Here is a 23442-nt window from a genome sequence, read left to right on the forward strand (position 1 = left end):
AGGTTAAGGAAATAGTGTTGCTTGCATCCTATTTTAAAGGCTATTTCTTTTTATACTCTACTAAAATGCAACTAAAAGAAGGGTTTGATTCTATTCATTTTGTCTTTTTTATTGCACTTTGGCAGCAGATTCCTGTGTAGCTTCAGATCTGAGTTGTCTTATTAGCTTATTAAGCCTAATTTATACTTTTGTAGCAACACTATTTTTATATAATGGCAAAGAAAGGGTTCAGAGTCTTTTCTTTTTCTCCTGTGTCATATGTGGCAGCACTGTTCAATGTTTCTTGAAAACATTACCCACTGTAGTATGAGACGTGGGAATAAACTCCAACTCTGTGTGAACAACACTGTTGTGTAACTTCAGTTAAATACTTGTATGTGTGTAGATTAGAAAGAGGTAAGATAAAGGATCTGCAGTATTATATGAAGTATTAATCGTACAAAGGTCAGTTTTATACAAGTAGAAGTGTGTATTTACCCGGTAGTAGGCTGTCAGTTATGGCTACGCCTCTCTATTTGGACTGGTAGATCTCGGCAGACTGGCAACTTTAAAAGTAGCTCTCGTTTCAAAAAAGGTTTGGCACCCCTGCTCTAAAGTATACTTATAAGTCTTGGTATTTTATCAAATACAAAAACGTGGTTCAGTAGGGGTTTAAATGCTGGGGTACTTCTTGGCAGAGTGCACTGACTTCCTGATGTCTGGAATCCGGCCGAGTCTTTAGACAGACATTATATTGGTGCTTCCCAAAATGTTAAACTATTCCTTTAAGTTCCCTTTAAATTGCACTGCTCTTATACTCTTCATTTTTTGTGTCCAGCGAGATGAAACGGTCACCAAACACATGAAGCTGCCGAACGCAGAGGAGAAGGAGGTGGCGGTGACCCGCAGCAGGAGGCGGGTGCAGGCCCATCACTGCGACGTTATAGGGGAGCAGTTCTGGGAGGAGCACTCTAACATCCTGGAGGACGACAACTGCTAACAAACAGCTCCTGAGGGAGAAGAATCCTGAACGGTTGAAGTGGACCCATACCAGCGGTGGACAGATAGCAGCTTGTTGTTGACTAGATAAACATCAAACAACATGTCACCCATGAGGCTCCGTGCCCCTGAATCCCTTGAAAGAGCCATTTCTGAGACTCAGGCCTTTGATGACAGATTTTGTGTAATTACTCTTACTCTTGAACATATTCTTGCTTTCACATATTAAACTTCTTTCATAATGTTCCCTGAAGTAGGACGTTCTCTGCTTAAATTGATGATGATGCCTGTCATGTTCAAAGAGAGGCAGATCATTCCTAAATCTTTTAACAGCGTGTATTAAGGACAAACAACAGCTGCCCCAGGCATCATCACACTCTTGTGCATGTAGCTCTCCTAAAGTTGTTTTTACAAAAAATATATATATAATTTCGGGTACTATCATTTGAACTTTCAGCATTTTTGCCATGATACCTCTTGACCCACTGTAAGTTTGTTCTTTTATCTGCATGTGGGCGTTTTTCAATCCCAACTCTCCTTTTTCTGTCCATAAAGCAGAGTTCTTATGCTTGAATTTGAATGATTCAGGACGGCTATTTGCAAAGTGTTCAATATCACTTACAGTTTGTAGTAAGATGGAGCATACTTGATAGGAATAAGCAGAGTAAAGCAGAAGCTAATACCTTGGCAGGAACAAGTGGCCTTGTCTTGGGCCAGGACGCCATTTAGAGATGTGAATGGATTTGGCGGCCTGCACTGTCATCAGAGCTAAGAATACCTCACACACCCTGCATACACTCTATCCCCTGACATGTGCTCCAAGGCTAATTTATCATCGCACTTATAAATGACCTGCTCAGTATGAATGGCTTTTGAAGGATTGAAGTGGACAAGCCAACTGTATTTTAATACTGTAGTGGGCTCAGTTACTGTTGAGTATTAGAGCTGTATTTTTAGTCTCAACGCATGTAGCTCTCTCTCTACTGTACTTTATGTAACTAGGATTCAAATCTATTCACACTTTAACAAATCATTTCAAACTAGCGTGATAACATGCTACATTTTCGATAAAGTAACATGTACAAAAGCACATTATGAAAGCAGAAGTTCATCTTTTCTTAATGACTTTTTCTGTATGCTTAGATCGGTTCACTTGTAACAGTTGCTAACATGACAATGACTCAACAAATGCCTCTATTGTATAGAAGGTATCTTAGTGACCAGAACGTGTTGAGGCAAGCGGTGCAGTTATTTAAAGAGAACATGTATTTACATGCAGGGTCTAAACCTAATCCCATTGGGATACTGGTTGTAAAAAAACAGGAAATACTCTAAACACCTTCTTTAATATTGTACTTTAATAGCTCCTGTAAATCTCAGTTATTTTAGGTAAAATGGCCACTGAGAAGTAAGCCGTCTTTACATCATATTGCTCGACCCTGGCTCCTACAAAATGACGATACAATACAACTTTACTGCATTCTTAATGAAGGTTCAAGGATTCCAAGATTACGGTTGCATTTATAAACATGTGGTTATTGTTGTAAATTGAAAGAAAACTAAATGCAAAAAAACGACTTGATAATGTGAAGGCAACAAAACATTCCTTGGTTAATTTAATTAAAAACCTAAAAGTCTAAATGATTAATTTTCCTGTTTTTGTCTCTGGCGACATTGTGTGAATGCAGCAGTATATAGTCTAGTTAAAGAAGTCAATTGTACTCAGCTTCATAGAAATTAGGAGTGATACTAAGGCGGTGAAAACAGTGAACGTCTTCAGCGGCTCTAAATCGGGAGAAGATAACCGCGAAGATGTCGCAGTGATGTCATCATGTTGATCTCCGCTTGGACTTGGAAACTACAATTTTTTACAAAAAGGATAGAATGTAGGCATTAATCAGGCAGGTAAGGTTCAAAGAAAGAAAAAGTTAAATGTTGCATGATGGGGAATGTAGGATCCAGCATTTTGTGAGCTTAAAGTAGATAACTGAAAGTAAGGATATCTTCATCACTACTGCTTCAATTTTTTAAAATAAACTTTTCAAATCTGCTTATTGTGTGTACACCAGCTTCATAAAAGTGCAATAATAGAATTGCTTGAGTACCCCTTTAAGAGATAAGGCAGAACAATTCAGGTATCCTTAAACAACCCCTTAAACTATGTACATCTGCTTTGTTGTATACTGACTAACTACGTTTTTGATGCTTTTGAACACTATTATAGATTTAGAATAAAGATTATAGACACATTATTTATTTTTACAATGTTAGATAGAGCTCCATGGAAGTGCTCCACACCGCTTGTTGCATTGTAGGCCTAGTGTTCGGTAATCGTGATTTCAATGTATTTTTCTCACTCTACATCTTTTCATCACATCCTGTCTTATCTTCCCTCGTAACAGTGTGTCTCTCCTTCTGTGTGCGCGCATGTGTGATCATGAAGGGGAGGGGTTGAGAGTGAGAGATGTGCACCCCGCGGTCTGCAAGCATCTCATTCAGACGCACAGCTTATCGCGATGTCACACCGGCGGGGTTTTCTCCATCTGATGTGAACCCCCCAGGCTCGGCTCCGCGCACATTGATGTCTCAGTCCGGCAGATTGTTCATTTGGAGCCGTGCGTTGTTAGGATGCGTCCGGGAGGAGCGCGCTCTCCTCCTGCCGGTGCGGTGCTGTCCTCCCTGTGTCTGTGGCTCATAGCTTCACTGCCCTGTGTTCAGGCTGCTGAGTCTGAAGGCGCTGTTTACAATGGTGAGTTCTCCTGGAGCAATGACTGAAATCTGATTTGAACACGTCTATCTGTATTGCATTTCATTCGAAAACGTTTGGTTTTAAATGCAACACCCCACACGTGGGTTGGGAATGCAACATGTACAACATAGTTTGTTTTATTTGTTAAAATTGTCAATCCTCCAATGCATATGTTATATTTTCTAAATTGATAAAGCATACTGTAGAGCATTTGCAACATGGTTATATGTCATTTTGTTTCTGTTTTATCATCAGGAGATGAGCAGGGTTCAGTGAGGAGCATCCTTGACCAGGTACAGAGTTATGAGATGACTTATCCCACATGGCTGCATCCTCACAGACACAGGAGGTCTGCCCACGAAGAGGTGAGTCTTTCTCTCTTCATCTCACTAATATCACTAACACAGGCAAGGAGCTACCACCCCTTACTGTTGTCTTAACCATTAGACTAACAAAGAAAGGATCATATTCTTAATGACTCTTCTAATCCTGTGACTAATCCTCTTTTTATTGTCATCCTTTCTTTTAAAAGAGTCAGTAGTATCAAAGTGAGATGCAGACACATCAGTTCTTGTCTTTTACTTTTAATCCTTGATGTTTCCCTATTTTTCCTGTCTCTAAGAGTATGCATGAATTAATGGTTTTTGATGTGTGACCTCGCCAAACCAAATTTCTATCAACTTTATTTCAGATCTACAACCTTATAAATATAAAATAAACATAATAATGTTGGCATTTGTATGTGAGTCAGTTTTTGTTGACAACTTGCTGCAATCTTTGTTTCCGGCCCAGCATCCTGCAGAGGCCCAGGTTCTGATCTCCGCTGAGGGCCGTGAGCTCAAGCTACAACTGGAGAAAAACAAGTGAGTGGCCCCAGTGTGTTCATACAGAAGGTTCATATCTCTAATTTCAGCACTCCCAGGAAGTACATAAACGAGTCCAAAATAAAAATTAAAGTAGTCGCCTTTATCAAACTCTTCCCATGACGCTAAATCAAGTCTTTAAGAATATTCAACATTGAGCTGTGTATTCTTAGACGTCCAGTAGACGTTTATTTGACCAGATGTTAGCTGTCACATAGACACATTTATAAGGTCAGTGCAGAGAGAGGGGGATGAAGGGAGGAAAGGAGCTGATGGTTTTAGACGACAGAGGGTTGACACCCGATCTGTGTGCCCTGGGCAAACAGGAAGTAAGACTGTGCGTCTGCACCTAACTTCCTCTAATCTGATGGAGCGGTACCTGTCCGGGGGGGGGGACGACAGCAGTGGTGGAGATGTGTTTGGTGACTACAGGGCTGTGGTTTATCACTTTTGGATCTAGGCCAGCACACAAGTGGAAATGGAAGCTTTTATGAACATTAGAAATACAGTCCATTTTTGTTCAAGTGCAGACTCTCCCTGTCACTCATTGACTCACAGGCACACAGATTAACAGACCATGACTCCTCTGTGTCTGACTGACCGGACCCTGAGGGATTTGACCCTCCCCAGCAGGTGGTCACACTGTTAGATTTCCTCCTGGGCAAGGAATTGTAATCAATCACACGCTGGTTGTCAGCCAATGGTGCTCAAGAGAAGGACAGAGAAAAAGACAGACAGAAAGTTGGTTTGATATAGATTTCCTTTTTTCAGTTCCACTACATGAGGTGGAGATGGTGTTGACTGATTTAAAGCCTGTCCTGAGAAAGAGGAAATACAATTCTCTAGAAAAAAAGTCCTATTCCTTTTAATCATAGGCAAGAAAAATATTTTGAAACCCTTTTTGTGCAACTTCTCAACGGTTTCCTGGACCAAGACATCTGGTAACATTTCTTCACCGGTGCCAATCACTTCTGCTACAGTTACAGAGCAAGAGGACTGAGGTGTTCTTTATTTTTAATTAGGCAATCCCAAAGGCAATTTCAAGCTCCTGCCAACAATGCACATAAAATAAATATAAAAAGAAAGTCAAACATTTATTATTATGTATTAAAAGATATAAACATTGAAGAGTGCAGACGTTTTTTGGTATAAAATCGAGTAAAACAAGGCATGATATGAAAATAGCATTGTGGTAGACAGAGAACTTTTAAAAATAAAGCAAAAGAAGACGTAGTTCAATATTAAAGGAACTCATCCCTTGTCCTTGTCATTGATCCTTTGATGTTCTCTTTTTAAAAGCTTTATTGATGTGAAAAAGAAAGAATCTAAATAGTATTTTCTGTTTCATCCACTTAAGCCTCAGCCTCTAGTATCCACTAAAGACTGTAGAAACATTATTAGGAAGGAGTCGAAAGGGGGAGGGTCGTTTCTTTGTGTTGACTCTTTTCTGAAGGTAGTCTGAATATATTTGTAAGAGCAGGTCTTTCAACATTTTCTAACCATAATTATATTTGGTAACACTTTATATTAAGGTACACAAATGAACCATCAACTAGTTGCTAATTAACATGCATATTAGCAGTATATTGGCTCTCTATTTTACACTTATTAATGCCTTATTCTGCATGACCATATTCTACAAGTAATAAGCCATTAATTGAGAGTTTTTCCCCAATAACCCTCTAATTCGTGCCTCTAAGGCAGTTGTTGTACATGAGTTTTGGTCTTAATATGCTCTGCTCAATATGGGCCTAATAAGGCAGTAGTACCACAAGAATAGTAATTATACCATAATAACACTTATTAACAAGACATGAAATTATAAGTGTTAATTGTGTCTAAATAATTTAAAATTAGGTGTATATATCTAAGAATATACAACTAGTTAATGGTTAATTTGTGTACCTTAATATAAAGTGTTACCTTATATTTTATGTAAGCCTTCCCTTGAGCTGCGCCTGTTGTTGTTAATTTAGTCACTGAAACTCAAGTCTGATAAACCATCGACACGACAACTATGTTAACTATCATTTCCAATGAGCAATTAGGTGCTCATTTTAACATATGATTTAATTACATAATACAACCTTTTAAAAACACAGAGGTTTGTATGAATAAAGTCGAAACATTTTTAGTGACTCTTTCAAGGATTAGTTTTTCAAACATTGTAGCACACTCCCCCTCCCCAACCCGATAGCTTTCACACGGCTCCTTACGGAAAATCTACAGCCTTAAGAGAAAGTGCTTTCTGGCTCTCTTTGAAGACACGTTATTTAGTCTGAGTTGTACCACTTTCCCCAGCCACCAGCCAGTGTCTCCCCTCTCTGCAAACAGTAAATCCCCCGACCGCAGTTTGTGCCACTGAATATCAATGTCTGATTTTGGAGATAAGCCAGAAGAAATGCTGCCAGTGACCATCTCCGTGTCCTGGCTACTCCCTCTTGTCCTCATTGCCCTTACAACTGCAATTCAGATGGTCACCAGATAAGGGAGAACCCACACTCCCTGTGAGATGCTCTTAATCTTTCTGTTTATCCTATCTATCCTATCTACCTATCTCCTTTTTTTTTCGCTCTCTCCCCTTTTGTTCCACTCCACTTCCTCTACTAAATGTATCCCTTTATCAAAACCTGGAGAAAGAACTAGCTGTTTATGTTTGTGGGCATCGGTACTCCCTGTGGCTGAAGCACAGACTCAATCCATTTACGTCCTCCCCTCCTTGCTTGTCAATGTGTGTGTGGGTTTTCCTTTTTTGTGGTTTGTCGTGCATCGATGCAATGTGACTCAGCCTGAGCTTTTATCTTAATGAAAGGCTGCAGAGGGCTGATCTGGTTAGGAGTCAGGCAGCGGCTAGTGTGCTGACTCAGAGTGCAGGAAAAGGGATGTAAAAACAGAGCGAGAGGGGGGAGGACGCAGTGTAAGAAAGTGAGTGATGTGCCGGAAGAGAAGGGTTGAGGTGAGAAAAGTCATGGAAAGAGAAAAGTAGCAACGCTCTGGGTCAGTTTGGGGATGAGTTATGTGGTTCAGATATTGAATCCTGTGGATGTTCTCGCTTCCTCCTCTACATGACTTTCTCTGTTCTCCTGGTTAATGCCCTTCCTGCACACCCTTAAGTGCATGAACCTGAATTAAGCACTCCCGTGAGAAATGTTCAAATCGTTGTTCCTCCTCTCCCCTCGTCCTCACCTCGTATGTCTTCCACTGTCTACTCTTAAAAAACGAGCACCCCAATCTTCCTCTTTTTTCGCCTTCTCTCACCTCGTCTGACATTCCCCAGGGCTCCAATACAAATATACATCTCCCACTCATCTCCGTGGTCAGGGTTTGAGAGACTCGGGCCACACGCACACACACACACACACACACACACACACACACACACACACACACACACACACACACACACACACACACACACACACACACACACATAAAAACACACAGCAGCCTGAAAGAACACAAACAAGGCTGAAAGACCTGATGGATCACAGGTCTGGGATGCAGGGATGCATTCGCTTGTCCTTGTTTCTATGTTTAGTCTCACTGTGGCTCTGTTCTGGATGCTTTGATGTCTTAATGTAGGCTGGTGTGTGTGTTGGGGAAACACTCACACACACACACACACACACACACACACACACACACACACACACACACACACACACACACACACACACACACACACACACACACACACACACACAGTACAGTGGCCTCCCTGTGCAATAAAAGCCTCTTCATCATCAGTTGCAGAGTGGTACTTTGACTTTGCGTCAGCTTTCTCTCCCTCCACCCGCGTGTGGTGATGTCACCCGACACCATGAGGGAATGCGACCCACTGACCCTGATGCATTACCCCACGTCCCCTCTCCTCCCTCCCTCCCTCCCTGCCTCCTTCGTTATCTCCCAAGTACATTAGCATTACTCCCCCACCCCTCCTCTCCACTCATGAGTCTGAACCAAGCCTTTGTCTCGGCCTGACTGCCAGACAGTCCTGATTCTGCCAGTATTGCGCTCCTCAATCACGGCATCTGTCTGAACACTGGAAAAATTCCAAACTCTGTAAAGCTCTCCCGCCATCATGAAGAGCGGTATATGCAGATTTGAAAGCTCTCACTGCTTTTACCAGAATTGAATTAGAGTCAATGGGTTTGGGATATTCAAAGGGTGTTTGTCTTTTTAACTATGTAACTGAGGGTTAGATGAGAATTGCATTGCACGTTCACTCCCTTGGGGTACATAAGAAAAAAAACGCCAGCAGAAAACAGGGTGACTCTGTTAGCTATGTCCAAAGGTAATACAATCCTCCTTAAAGCACCTTTGAAGCTGATTAACACAATGTATGTTCTTGCAAATTACAAAGTGTAAAATCAGAAAAATGTGATTTTGCAGAAGAAACAGTCCTGTCTGGAAAACGACCAGAAATTGTTGTTTTTACTCTTTACAGTAATCAAACTTTAAAAATGACTAAATCAGTAGCTTTACGGGTGCTTTTAATTAAAAAAGATTGCTTTGGACAGAGCCATGCCAGCTATTTCCAGACTGTTTAAAGTCCTTATGCTAAGCTAATATAACCATTCATTGTAAAATAACGAATTTTGTCACTTTTTCTTTTCAAAATATTTTTCTCCCTTTTCTCTGATCAAAGACTATCATTACGATGAACAGATTGTATTGTATATGGATATCCATGTCACCCGTTCCATGCTATATTGGGCATGGTTATTCTACACTCGGAAGCATACATATCCTCCTATTGTTACATAAAACAGTTCCCAGACATGAAGCCATGACTCTAATGCATTTGTCCATTTACCTGAGCTATATATATTTTTTTTTACTACCGGAAACATTGATGTGTCAAATTGAAAGAACACTGTTTGAATGGTTATGGTAATGGTTATAAGTTATCTTCAGTGTTTCTTGTGGTTGTTTCTTCAGGCCCTATGACAGGCGCTTTGTTTCATCCAGTTCTTAACGGTTTATATTAACCACGAGCTGGTGCAACCACAGTGGCTATGGCGCTATAAAGTGTGGTCATGTACGTTATTTATTGCCTTAACAGATAAGTCTGTATCTAACTTTCTGTCTGAATTTGACCAAATAAATTGCAGGGTTTCAACTCAGAATTTGAAGACAAAACTAAAACACTACAACTAAGCTGGTAGTGCTTTCAGTAATGACAATGTCTATATGTCACATGGCAGCAGGTTATATAGTCATCAATCTTCTAATGCACACAGCTGCTGCAGGCATGGGAAAATAAGGGAGGATGGCGGAGAGAAAGAGTCATTATGTGTCTCCTTGTGGAAGAAGCGATCCTTCCTGTGTGAAGGCGGCAGCGAAAAGCTCAGTCGATCATCAGGCATGCTGCCATTAATTCTGCAAGTTAGAGCGACAGAGAGGGCTACACAGATGACAGGAGAGCATGATGGGAATATTCCGGTGGTTAGACAAGCAGGAAAACTAAAGGAAAGCCAGATATAAATGCGGTTAGAAGGTCAAATAACAATAAAGGGGGGGTTACCAAGCTTAGGGTGACATCAGCCGGATACATTTCCACTGAATGATGATTTTGAACTCTTCTGTTAGACTGCTTATGCGTGTGTGGGCAAACAGAGTCCCCCTCACCCCACCAAACCCAGAGTGGTAATCTGTTAAAGGATTAATCAGATGTGTTCTGTCTTTGACTTGCTTTGTGGTTGATTGCATCACCAGGCTGTCATTGTTTCAAGACTATTTTCTCCCTCAGGGCATCTGAGAGAGAGAAAATAAAAATCCCCATCTTCCCTTAATTTGTCTTCATCGTCCTTTAAAGGAATAGTTTGACATTTTGGGTAAATGCCCTTAATCACATCCTTGCCGATTGTTAGATGAAAAGATTGATAAGTGGACCCTCTCATGTCCTCCCAAGCAAAACCAGGAGCTGGCTGGCTATCTTAGATTAGCTTAGCATACAGACTTCAAGCAGGGGGGAAATGTTAGCGTCCAGGAATAACAAAATCAAGCTATTTTGACCTCACTCATTTACACATTAAATGTAATTTATAAAACATTAAAGATTCACTGTAACCAGAAGTGACTTTGTAACTATTCAACCCAGTCTCACGGCATTTCGTGTTATAGTCACGAAATGTAATCTATTGATTCGTGTTCACCAACACAATTTTCGTGCAGGCCCGGACTGGCCATCGGGAGGACCGGGAGGTTTCCCGATGGCCTGGCCTGTTAAGTGGCCTGCTGGCCTGGCGATTTTCTTTTTTTTTAATGTATTTTGAACGCAACGCTGCGCAAATGTGGGTCTGCCTCACACAGGGTGACTGTCTGTCCACATGATGTGGCCTTTTTTGCATTTGCAATTTTTTTTAAATAGTAACCCCTGTCCATATGTTTATTATTGGGTAGATTTAAACTATAGGGCTATCACTATGGGCAGCAATGCTGTAAATATTCACAAATAAATCCAGCAAAATGCCTTAAAAAAAACTGGTAGTGGCCTGGCTGGGTGTATAATTCTACGGCCTGACTTATTGTCCCAGGCGGGCCCTGTTTTCGTGTCACACAGAACGATTTTAAAAGCAATGTGTTTCTATTGGTAGTATGTTTTGTGCCTGCACCACGTCTTTTTGTCCGGTCTGGTCTTGGAACACCCGAAGCTGTGTGGTTCATAAAAACATTTTGTTACTCAATATCAAGCCAAGATTATTCTTTTTATTTTAAATCGTATAATGTCTGACTTTCTTTTGCCGTTTTAAAATATTTTTTCCTTCTAATTTGTTATTCTTTTCTAAATAACACACTGTTATTTACTCAACAATAACACAATTATCCTTGTTTTTATTTATTTGTTTGATTCTATAATCTCGGGCTTTTTTGCCGTCCGTCAGGAACTGAATCAAAATAAAGTCATTAATAAAATTGTATGAAATTGTTTTGTCTATTAACTAGTGCGCCGGGTCATGTTATGACCGTCTTTTCTATGTTGCTGTGGGGTTTTTCGAGCGTGATTGCGATACATACCCACTGAACTGATTACCCAAGATCCTCAGCTATGGTTGAAGCTCGGTGATTGGATGTTTTAGCCGCAATGCATGTTGGGATATGGTGTTTATGCGATTAGAAATCCCAAAACATTTAAAAAAATACTTTATTCCGAGTGTGCTTGCTTTTCTCTTTGAAAGACATCACATAACGGCATTATCAATCTTAGTGGGACATCTTAGACGTTGTCTGTGTCTCTGTCTCGTGTTTATTTTAGGCTTAAGTCAAGTCTACTCCCAGCTCCAGTAGAAACATGAAGGTTTCTCCAAAGCCTGATTTAACTGCAGTTACAGCCTGTTTGATGCATCTGAGTTTGACCGTGGGGGAGATTTAGAGAGACACAGCAAAAGAAAACCAGCTGTGAGACAGGCACAGTTTATGAATGAAAACAGGAAGAATGGATTGAGACAGAGTTGGAAGGAGAGAGACAGGAAAACAAGCATCTGTGCGAGATGTAAATATTGGGGCGGTGGGTTGACAGAACTTTGACAGAAACAGCCCGAGTCTGAAGACACTCACTCAGTCACACTCACAGATGGAGAGTAAGAGGAATGTGATGTTTTACCACAGTGAAATGTAGGTTCTTTCGGTATGTGTATGTGTTCACTGATTTATCTGCCTCTCATGTGCAGTCGGTATTGTATACTAATGGAGAAACTCTAGTAATATAAAATAGGACATTTGTAAATAATGGTTGTGTCAAACAAATGCAGTCTCCTATTAAAGCTATACTTTACACAAGGTCACAAGAGTCATTAGGGAAAGGTACATATGGATTTTATTACAGTCTCAACCCATTTCCACACTATTCTTTGTTTTTCCTCTTATCTCTGTGAGGATCTTTGTCTAAATCTTTAAAGCAGTCTGGTTTTGTAGAGTGTCTCTGTCAAAGTAAATGTTTCATGAGCTGTGGGCTGCGGGAGAGACTTTTCTATCTCTGTCTGCTGCAGTTTTTACATTTCCCCCATTGCTCTACCATATTATAGCTGTTTCAGGAGATTGACACTACATATATTCTTTTGCATTCTCTGAGTTTGTGCCATCTTTCTCCAGGCATCTGTTGGCTCCTGGATATCAGGAAATATGGTACACTCCCGAAGGAGTTCGCAAGTCCTCCTCTCCTGGCAACACTGTAAGTCTGTGCGACAGTTTGATGCTCTCCCTTCAGTGGGGAGCTGTAAGTGATCAGTGAAGAGAAATGGACACCATTTTGGTTGATCAAAGCCTTGGCAGGAGGATAGCAGGCGGTATGGTCGTCAAATAATACATTTTATGCTCACATAATAAGGTCTTCTGGTTGAATGATGGCCTTATCACTGCACCAGTCTGCTTCCCCACATAGAGACTAAGTTCTATTATCTTTGTCTTTCAGGGACACTGTTTCTACCATGGGGAGGTTCTGGGCATGGAAGGCTCAAGTGTTGCTGTTAGCACATGCTCAGGACTCAGGTGAGTAACACTTCATAAAGTTATCTAATATGTAGAGTTGGTCCCAATGGTGAAAGGCATTTCTTAGAATTTGAAGAAGTCTCCCATAAGACGTTATCCTTTTAAAAGTAAAAATATTTTTAAAAAGCGATTCATGAAGACAGCTCTTTTCTCCAGTTTCTCCAGCAAAGCAGTAAAGAGCTCTAAGAAGTAGAGCCAAGAGAACATTTCCCAATACTCCCAAGCAGGGAGTTAGTGCTGCAGAATAAATCTTGGATGGATTATGTTTGTGATTCATCTTATTAAAGATGTGTTGGCACTGCGAGATCAATGAATTAAAGCTTTTAGCTCCATTAATACTCATTTACGCTCTCAGTTCATTTGTTTTCTATCTGACAAGAAAACACTTTGGGCCAACAGGACAAAATTAATGCCTACATAATCATTTTTACGATGTAAGTGATATAATACCTGTCCAGCATGCAGTAAGTTACTGTTGTTCAACAATCTCTATTTGGTTAAACTTGTCCAATGTTGACACAGATTTGAACAGATCTTGTCAGAAAATGCATTAATCAGGGTCTAAGCTGGGAATCCTTACTGTGATTTATTTAAGTACAAGTTATGTGCTCCCAGAGAAAACCCTTAGATTGATTTAAACATAAGTTTCTTGATGACAATATTATAACTAAAGGTCGCACAACCGTCCAGCCTGTTATCGACCCATGAAGTGGATAAGGGGACAGGAAACAGTTGTAGTGTCTTGTGCAGTCCAGTATGTTAGTAGGTCATTGGCTCCAGAGCTGGTTCATTGAGTACAGCTCAGTTTGGAGATCCAGTGTTTCCTCCTGCTGTATATGCAAGGCTGCTGAGCCTTCCTGCTAGAGACAATCAGACAGGCCGGCAGCAGAGGAGGAACTGAATCGTAGCCATATGTGTGTTTATGTGGGCTCAGCGCTCTGGAGGATGAGTGAATGAATAAGTCTTCCTATGTGGATTTTCTGGGGGAATGCAAACACAGCACAGAGGGACATCAACATGTGGGCGTCTGACCTCTCCAGATGTTTTGTACAGCTGCTTGACCTGCTGCTGTGTGCATGCGTGTGTGTGTTTGTGTTTAGACGTCTGCCATCATGAAAGAGTTTTGTCAGAATGCCAGAGGAGTGTGTGTAGCCCTCTGTGTGCTGCAGCTGATCTTCATTTATAAACGGCAGTAAATCGCCTGAGACGCGACGCTCTGCTCCACCCATCCATAAAACCACCACAGCCAAATAAAAAAAAATCCAGATTTGACATGCAGACATTAGTTTGACAATGCAATAAAAGATTACTGATGGTAATAACATTAAATCAGAGGTTTGAGACGTATTTGCAGAAGCTATGATTTCCAGAGTCCATCACAGTGTGCAGATTCAGTCATCAACATTATTGATCCACCTCGAGCCCTGATTGGATGGAACCATTAACAGCGTCTTGTTTTCCCAGGGGACTGATTTCTCTGAACACAAGCGTCAGCTACCTGATCGAGCCTCTTCCTGTTTCCACGGGCGCACAGCAGCACGCCGTGTTCAGAGCAGAGAGTCTCCATCTACCCAAGGGTAGCTGCCTGCATCACCATGGCAACAAGGAGCATAAGGAGGGGCTTAACGACTTCCTCCATGGAATAATGTCACCACGGAGCAGGAGGGTGAGTTAGGACAGGGAGAACGATGACGACTGAAATCCTTGGCAAGTTTTACACAAAGCATGACAATATTGTCAACACACCATCTATTATAAACAATTCTGTCTCTATTCTCAGGAAAAAAGGGACCTGAGTAAGAGTATGAAATACGTGGAGCTGCTGCTAGTGGCAGACAAGGCTGAGGTGAGGACAAGAAGGTTTCCTTATGACATCATTCAATGTGGGAGTACAGGAAGAGGCTTTAAACCTAATTAGTAGCCAATGAGACATAAGAACAATGGGTACCACTTTACAATAAGACTACCCTTATAAAGGATTCATAAAGGTTCTAACATAGACATCAACACAGGCTCACTATTTGGCAAGATGACTAAGCCTTATATTGGCTACTTAGCGAGAATCAACTCAGTGAACAACAGACACCAAGGATGCTGGCTGATGAAGAACACAAAGTAAGCTAAGTAGCCAATATAAGGCTTAGCAGGACAGATAAATACGGGCTCACTATTTGGCAAGCAACCGGTCACAGTTGCCCTGTTTATCTCATGTCTCATAAAAGCTTATTAATGATTTATAAAGTGTTCACAACCTAATTAATTAATTAATTACAAATATTTGTAAACCCTTTATAAGGGTAGTCTCATTGTAATGTGGTACCTAAAAATGCATAAGGTTAACAACAATATTACTTAAAACAAAAAGGAATGAAGGTGCAAGTAAGCCACTCACCTTGACCACAGATAAAAGAACAAACAGGCAACAGATACAAGTCAGGAGTAGACAAGGAAACGTGCATGTATAAAGACAAACAAAAAGAGCAAAAGCAAGCTGAGAGACATAATAAAGACATCAAATAAAGCCCTTTTTTAGGGTGAAGGCAGGGGAGGGTTAACTGTGGTCAAATGTGAAATAGTATGTGATTTGTATTATTTTGTTTGGCAGGGACTAGCTCTAGTGATATATGTTCAGAGATTATGATTCATTGTATGTAGGTGTATGGACTTACTACTGGAGAATAGTTCTCGTGGTTTAGAATAGTCTACCAGGTGAGGTACATGTGAAACTTTAAATAGCTTTTAGGTGTTAACGTGAGCGTGAATAGCTGTCAGTCTCAATATGTTTAGAATTGTTTCCAGCTATTCACATGCAGTACATTATTGTATAATTGCCTCACACAGTATTGCAATAAAACTAAATATAGAAAGCAACGTCAGTAACTTGCACCCATCATTCTAGGTATTGTGAATATAAAGCTCAGTTTCACATCCTGTTTGTTGTCTGAAGTCCCCTTTTTACGGTTCGAGCAGATGTAAAAAGCATAACGTGGGTGTGTCTGTTTCTCTGTTTAATTTGGTTTATGTGGTTTGCAGTTTGAGAAGCATGGGAGTAGTCTCGAGAAGACCAAACAGAAATTACTTGAAGCGGCCAACTTGGTTGACAAGGTAACATCTGATTTGACTAAAAACTGACTCATCAGGTTTGTGATGCCTATATGTAGTAGTTCAACTCTGTGTCTGTGGCTTTTCCTGTCCACACCTGCAGTACTACAAGGCTTTAAACATCCGCGTGGCATTGATCGGTCTGGAGGTGTGGTCCAGCCAGAACATGATCAGCGTTTCGGACAACCCTCACAGCACTCTGGCAGCGTTCCTGTCCTGGAGAAGCAAACAGCTCCGCTCGCTGCCCAACGACAACGCTCAGCTCATCACGTCAGTGTCATTCTTCTACCACTCATATCTTCACTCTCTACAACAACAGTGTTGTTTAGTAGATCTCTTAATTGATATTTGCTTGATTGCATGAGACTATAACCATCACCAGTTGTATCCCTGTGGGCTGTTGTGCAGTTGGAGCTAGTAATTACCAAGGGCATACTGTGTCGTTTTTAGGGGGAAGGGCTTCCAGGGCACCACCATCGGACTGGCCCCTCTCAAAGCCATGTGCTCCGAGTACCAGTCTGGTGGAGTTAACACGGTGAGAGACAAACAAACATTTTCTCCTATGCACTCACTTTTAGAAAATAGGGGAAGGGTTGTAGGGTGTGTGCGCCAAATGTACGTGTGTGAGGAAAAAAGGTAAGGACCACAATTGAATGCCTGATTAATATTCCTCTAAAACTTCAAATATATCAAAAAAGAACTTGATTAGCCGAGTTAAACAAACGTTTTTGTTATTGAAAAAAACCAAACATATTACCTAATGAATGCTTTTAAGTTTAAATAATTCTAGTTTAGACTAGTGAATGTGTGTCCAGTAATGACAGTATCCCCAAAATGCAAAGAGAAACATATTACACAATATGTTGAATATTTTTCTACACATCTTTGAGTAATCTTTGACTCTTCTTTGAATAGGACCACTCAGAGTCAGCTGTGGGTGTAGCTGCCACCATCGCACACGAGATGGGTCATAACTTCGGCATGAGCCACGACAGTGCAGGCTGCTGCCAGGCCAAGGCAGAGGACGGCGGCTGCATCATGGCTGCTGCTACTGGGTATGAACCAGAAATGACTTACTACCAGACAAATGACAGTTACTAACCCTAGTAGGGAAGAGACAAACAGAAGATTTAACATGGCTGATCTCATGAAGTCTTACCTGCTGTGTTTGTTTTCCATCCACCCCCCCCCCCGAAGTCTTACCTGGCTGTGTTTGTTTTCCATCCACCCCCCCCCCCCCCCCCCCCCCAGGCATCCGTTCCCACGTGATTTTAACGATTGCAACCAGAAGGAGCTGAAGAGCTACCTGAGCTCTGGAGGGGGGAAGTGTCTCTTCAACTTGCCAAACACAAGATCCATGTACGGAGGGCAGCGCTGCGGCAACGGCTACCTGGAGGATGGAGAAGAATGTGACTGTGGAGAAGAAGAGGTGTGTTGTGTCTCTCATATGTTGGCATATTTTCCTTGTATGTTTAGAGTAGGATAATGACTCCATATTGTTTGTGTAGGAGTGTACCAGTCCCTGCTGTAATGCCAACAACTGCACTCTGAAGGCTGGAGCTGAGTGTGCCCATGGTGTCTGCTGCCAAAACTGCAAGGTACTATAAGAAACTGATGATCACCTTAACAAATATAAAATCCTCAACTGGGTTTACTAGATTAACACTGTAGATATTTAATGATATCTCTACAATTCATTATTTCTTCATCAGTGTGTTTCCTAAACTTCTCGTCATCTCTCTATCCAGTTGAAGAGCCCGGGTGTGCTGTGTCGTGCTCCCTCGGGGTCATGTGACCTGCCAGAGTACTGCGATGGGAAGGCAGAGTCTTGTCCGGCTAATTTCTATCTGGTGGATGGTTCGTCGTGTGCAGGCGGGCAGGCCTACTGTTACACTGGCATGTGTCTGACCCTGGAGCAGCAGTGTCTCTCTCTCTGGGGACGAGGTGCGTAAACTGGATGCTTGTTATCTGAACATATTTAGTTCCATAAGGGGAAGTATGTCATTTAAACACGTGTAGCATATTCAGTTTTGGAAATGTATTAAAGCATATACAATCCGTTTCAAGTTTATTGGGTATAACTATCTAAAACTAGGGCTAGTCTGATTGCAAGTTAAGACACTTTCTTTGCTTGGTGTAGTATTACAAAAAAAATTAAGCCATTAATCGGCACCTTTTTTCTGTGTTGGTGTGGTAATAATTATTTGGCCACAAGAGGCTGATGTGCAACACTGTGTCATGTTGTAAATAAATAGCATTAAACCATTAAGGTTTTATTCCATGTGAGTTTTATATTGGATAGAGGAACACTTTTTCCCCCACTTATTTCGCAGATAAAAAATATATTTTCCTGGGATTCTGTTCTTAAGAAAAAAATACAGGTGTAACAAAATAAAAATTGTTTAGTTCTCAGATGCCTCTTAAAAGGCTTGGTACACACCAGATGGACATGTATTTCGATTCAAATTGAATAAAGGAATTTCCAAAAGGAGATTCCTGTTCCATAACCTTTTATTTTCAGTGTTTAACTGCATGAGTGGATGATAAATGCTTTAATAAGATCATCTTTTAAATGTGGTTAGATAATCTATAAACGATAATTGTTACAATCAAACACTCTTGTATATTTAAAGCAGTAAAATATCCAGAGCCTAGTAAAGCAGGGAGTCTGGGTAGAGATAGAGTCCTCAGCGGGTCACAGGATAAGTGATTTTTATTGGACAGTGTCCATATTCCCATTGTGACAGAGCCTCCCCAGAGAGCCTTTGTAGGACCACAGGAGCCACACAGAAGAGTACGAGATACCATCTGGTCTACATCAGGGGGTCACATAACACACTGTGCAGGCATCATCTGCATGTGTTTGTTATTGTGTGTGTATCTGCAGCCGTATTCATGTGTATGTGTTCCTTTCATCTCCTGCCACCACAGATGGCCGTCCAGCACCTGACCTGTGTTTTAGGAAGGTAAACGAAGCCGGGGACATGTACGGGAACTGTGGCAAGGATCTGTTCGGGAAGTACAGGAGCTGTAAGGACAGGTGACGATTAAAACATTATAGAGGGCATTGACATTTCTTGAGAATTTCATTTAAACTTGTTATTAATCAATCAACAAACTATATATCTGCTTTTATTATCTCTGCTAGTGATGCTCAATGTGGGAAAATCCAGTGTTTGACCTCATCCGACAAGCCCATCGAGAACAATGCTGTCCGTATAGAAACCACTGTCAGTGTGGGCAACAGGAAGATCCATTGTATGGGAACACATGTGTACAAGCCTGGGCAGGGGGACAAGGAGGGGCAGGGGGACACTCTGGACCCAGGCCTGGTCATGACGGGCACCAAGTGTGGAGATGACTCGGTGAGATTTTCTTGTTTTGACAGAGATAATTCTTTAGTTGTGTTTTTGAGATTCTGGTTAGTATTATTCCTGTCAGAAAGCCACATTTCATAATTTCTTTGTCAATTACAAAGTTTGTGGCTCAAACCTTTTTTGTACCACCTATAGAAACTAATTGATTCTCGTTCTCTCTTCCTCACACCCCTCCTTCTCTCTACAGATTTGCTTTAACGGAGAATGCCGCAATGCATCTTTCCTCAGAGCTGATGAGTGCAATGCAAAGTGCCGTGGACACGGGGTAAGTTTCTATGTGTGTCTGAGAAGAAGGAAATGGATTTCCTAGGTGTGTATTTGGCTGCCAGCCCATTATTATGAAAAGCTGGCAAACTTGGCCGTGGTGCAAAACGTATTGAGACCCTTTTTACTTGATTATAAATATCAATATAGCAAAGTGGAAATACTGCATGCATTCTCAATCTTAAAGTAAAAGGGCAGTTGATCATCAGAAACATTTACATAAAGTAATTATAGTTATGTTGCGGAATAAAAAGTATATGTATTTCCTCTCAAATTAAGTGAACTATAGAACTATAAAGTTGCAAAATATTATATTAAAGTCAATTACAAGTAACAGTAAGTGGCTAAGTTACATGCCAACACTGGACTCAATTCATATTTGTTTATTTACTTCTGTACTTGCCTGTCAATGTAATGAATATAAACTTGTTTGTTGTATTTCTAATGTGTAATATTGTTTTTGCCCAGCTGTGCAACAACAATCACAACTGCCACTGTGACACGGGCTGGGCTCCTCCTCTGTGTGAGCAACAGGGGTCGGGGGGGAGTGTGGACAGCGGACCCGTCATCACCCACAGTGAGACACTGAGCTTTGAGATTATAACTTTTCTTTGAAATTATGCACATTTTTGACTTTTTCTATTTAAATGTTCAACAGGCAATCTCCTTCCAGTCCTGGTGGTCCTTCCTCTGGTCCTGTTTGTGGTTCTGGCCGCTGTTGGACTGTTGTTCTGCTACAGACATAAACTCCACCCACTGAAGTCCTCCGCTCCACCTCCAGTGCCAAGGTATGTCATTCATTACGCAGGAATAATTACAGGATAAGTCCTCTGGTTGCCCATATTGTTTAACATTTCAGAAAGATTTAGGAAATTATATTCTGCAAGTTTAACTAGTATTTAAAGTGTGGTGAGAACAGTTTATGTACTGTTGTTAACTTTTTATGAGCTACTTTTCTTATAAACCTTCTTATTAATCTGTTTTATATTTAGTATTTGTAATGGTATGGCTGTACATTCTTGTAACTAAATGCAATAAATGAACAAAAATGATAAATAATATTATTTTGTATTTGTGTCTTACCCCTCAGTTGTTCAGTCCCGGTCGATGGCAAGCCTCTGCATGCTGACGTTCATGTGAACGGTCATGCCAACCCAACATTCTTGCTTAAAAAACAGGACTCGGATAACCTGGTAAAGAAGAGACAGTAATGCACTTTGCTATTATTTGTTAATATTTGAAGAAAGCACTAACTTTGCGATGGTTTCATTCTTCCACAGGGGAAATCTTCTCCTCGTCCCAGCCCATCTTGCTCTTCTCGGTCCAGGAACGCCATAGTGCGTCCAGCAGTGAAGCCTCCTCCTATCCCTTTGTATGCTGCAGTGCAGAGAGAGCAAACACCTCAGAGACAATGCTCTTCTCAAGGTTACACTGCACCTTCAGCTAAATCTGTGCAACTCGGCGAGCAGAGACGGAACCAGGCTCCTCCACCGCCTCCAGCACCTCCGCATTTACCTTCCAACGATGCCAAAACCCACTCACAGCATTCAGCAGCACCAAAAGGCAGACCAGACCCCCCAAACAGACCTCCACCGCCTTTACCTGTCAACAAGCTACCAGGGGTGAATATTCTGTCATTCTTTAAGTTATCCCGTGTTGTTCTTGTGAATTAAATTTAAAATTTAAATTTTGCATTTTTTTATGTAGGAACAGCAACAAATGAAGGGACTGCAGGTTTCCACTAATGCGCTGCAGAGAGGAAAAGCTACTTTGGCTCCATCTGCTGGACAGAAAAGGCCAAACAGGTAATATATCGCATGTTTTCTTTTAAAGGTCCCATGTCCCATTTTCTACTGATCATAATTCCGTTGTTTAGGTCTACTAGAATAGATTTACATTGTTCAATGTTCCAAAATCACATTGGTTTCTCATACAGCATCTCTGTATAGTATGTGTATTCACTCTCTGTCCTAAACACCTTGTTGGAGCTCCTGCCCCCCCCCCCCCCCCCTATGAGCCCACTGTGCTCTGATTGGTCAGCTCGCCCACTCTGTTCTGATTAGTCAACCACCGTTACAGCTGAACATCATTGTTTATGTTTTACAATGGCGTTTGTTAGCCATTTGGACTTAGTGACGTCAACCTGCCCCGGAAGAAAAAAATGGAAAAAGAAAAATCTCCAACGAGGCGTTCTGGGGCAGCATAGACAGGTATTTTCTGTGTTAGAGTTTTACTCGCGACAGGGTGTACTTTGAGGGTTTGTGACTTTGCAGACCGTTTACATGCAGAAAAAGCTTCATAACACACAAGGGGACGGGTAATAGCCAGAAAAGCATGACATGGGACCTTTAAATGTTCATCTATACAAACTCCTTGTTAACTTCTCTTTTTATGTGTGCTTCTTTTAGAAACTAACAGCTCAGGGAGAGATTGGGGACCACCACTCACACCCAGTAATGGACTGCCTCAAACTGTTTTTTTGAAAATAGACATCTGAGAATGAAACTTTGGGATATGATCAAAACTTGACACATCACAATTAGTATATTTTAAGTCTCTAAACCTTAAGATATAGGCTTAATCTGTTTTGTAAATTAGCCCTTTGTGTCTGCTTTCACAACTTCAAATGGCAAAAGCTGTGAATTTAATAACTTTTTGTTATGAATGTCCAAATAAGTTAATGAAAATGTGAACTAGTTCCATGTGTGCAGCAGTGTTCAAACACTGACCCAGGAGTATTTATTCACAAAGAAAAATGAATGTTTACAATGTAGCCTATGTAATAAACATGGTGTCTCTTAAAGAGCATCAGCTGTAAAGGGATATCTTATATTAAGAAAAGATGCCAATGTGGAAGTGCTTACGCGTCTTATGTGTGAATAAGGACGGGATTTTATCTGGACTCAAGTGGACCAGTGAAAGCCCTGTATGCATGCTGTAAGTATATGCTTATGATGAGAGATACATGTATGATATGTAGCAGGAAATGTTAGGGACTTATACAAATATTATTAATTTTGTTTTAGTGATTTTATATTATCGTTATGTTGCACTTTGAGCAATCTGGTTGGGGTCAAATACTCCCTCCCTGAAGGATCTTAAGCCTGGAGGAGGTGAGCGTTTGATACATATTTTAAGTATAATTTCAAACCCACACTCACTCTTATTTCTTAGTTCTGTAACAGACAATCAGTGATGAAGTAATCTTTGTCCCTGGGCAACCTTTCAAACTAATTCAATTTGGGAAAAATCCGATCCATACTTAAATGTCAAAGTCAAACATCAAAATTACAACATTAATTTGAACAATTTTGCAACCGTTTCTACATTTCAGTTGGACTTCCCCCATGACCAAAAGACTGTAAAGTTACTTTTCTATATGATAAAACATGACATATATCCCAGTATGTGTAACAGTGATTACTTTGTTGTTACTGTAAGGTACTGCAACAAATCCTGGTCCGTTTGACTGCTTGGTGGGCGGTGACCTGGTTTCAACTGAAATATGGAAATACAGCTGTTTGGTTTATCTTCTTATCAGACCTATGCAAACTGTGGCACTTTGCAACACTGTGTCTTCAACTGGAAATCAAATAAACACATGGAAAAAATAAAAAAA

At 40.9% G+C, this 23442-nt stretch overlaps 2 protein-coding genes across 5 annotated transcripts in view; both read left to right on the forward strand.

The window, feature by feature from the left end:
* thg1l (tRNA-histidine guanylyltransferase 1-like) overlaps window positions 1-2583 on the forward strand; it is an 11221-nt gene extending 8638 nt beyond the window's left edge. For all 4 annotated transcript variants that reach the window (XM_010772783.1, XM_010772781.1, XM_010772784.1 and 1 more), the window contains one exon: window positions 818-2583. In XM_010772783.1, the coding sequence (XP_010771085.1) occupies window positions 818-979 (162 nt within the window). In that variant the 3' untranslated portion in view covers window positions 980-2583. The remainder of the gene's footprint in view (window positions 1-817) is intronic.
* Window positions 2584-3427: 844 nt separating this feature from the next.
* adam19b (ADAM metallopeptidase domain 19b) lies at window positions 3428-23442 on the forward strand. The gene is made up of 23 exons (XM_010772787.1): window positions 3428-3727; window positions 3983-4092; window positions 4520-4590; window positions 12685-12763; window positions 13004-13080; window positions 14545-14746; window positions 14861-14926; window positions 16114-16185; window positions 16286-16452; window positions 16633-16717; window positions 17098-17237; window positions 17434-17611; window positions 17691-17780; window positions 17931-18126; window positions 19114-19222; window positions 19331-19547; window positions 19747-19824; window positions 20292-20400; window positions 20482-20611; window positions 20914-21016; window positions 21104-21445; window positions 21531-21628; window positions 22232-23442. The coding sequence occupies exons 1-23, from the start codon at window positions 3607-3609 to the stop codon at window positions 22236-22238; spliced, it is 2847 nt and encodes a 948-aa protein (XP_010771089.1). The 5' UTR covers window positions 3428-3606; the 3' UTR covers window positions 22239-23442.

The sequence above is a fragment of the Notothenia coriiceps genome, unplaced genomic scaffold (genome assembly GCF_000735185.1).
Source record: "Notothenia coriiceps isolate Sejong01 unplaced genomic scaffold, NC01 NC01_scaffold00011613, whole genome shotgun sequence".
Taxonomy (NCBI): domain Eukaryota; kingdom Metazoa; phylum Chordata; class Actinopteri; order Perciformes; family Nototheniidae; genus Notothenia; species Notothenia coriiceps.

What these genes read in the sequence shown, in the direction of transcription:
- adam19b (XM_010772787.1), top strand. Translation starts at nt 3,607, where the DNA reads ATGCGTCCGGGAGGAGCGCGCTCTCCTCCTGCCGGTGCGGTGCTGTCC. An exon ending in TCTCTCTCTCTGGGGACGAG is followed by an intron (nt 18,127 to 19,113) that starts GTGCGTAAACTG and finishes CTGCCACCACAG; the next exon opens with ATGGCCGTCCAGCACCTGAC. An exon ending in CCAAGTGTGGAGATGACTCG is followed by an intron (nt 19,548 to 19,746) that starts GTGAGATTTTCT and finishes TTCTCTCTACAG; the next exon opens with ATTTGCTTTAACGGAGAATG.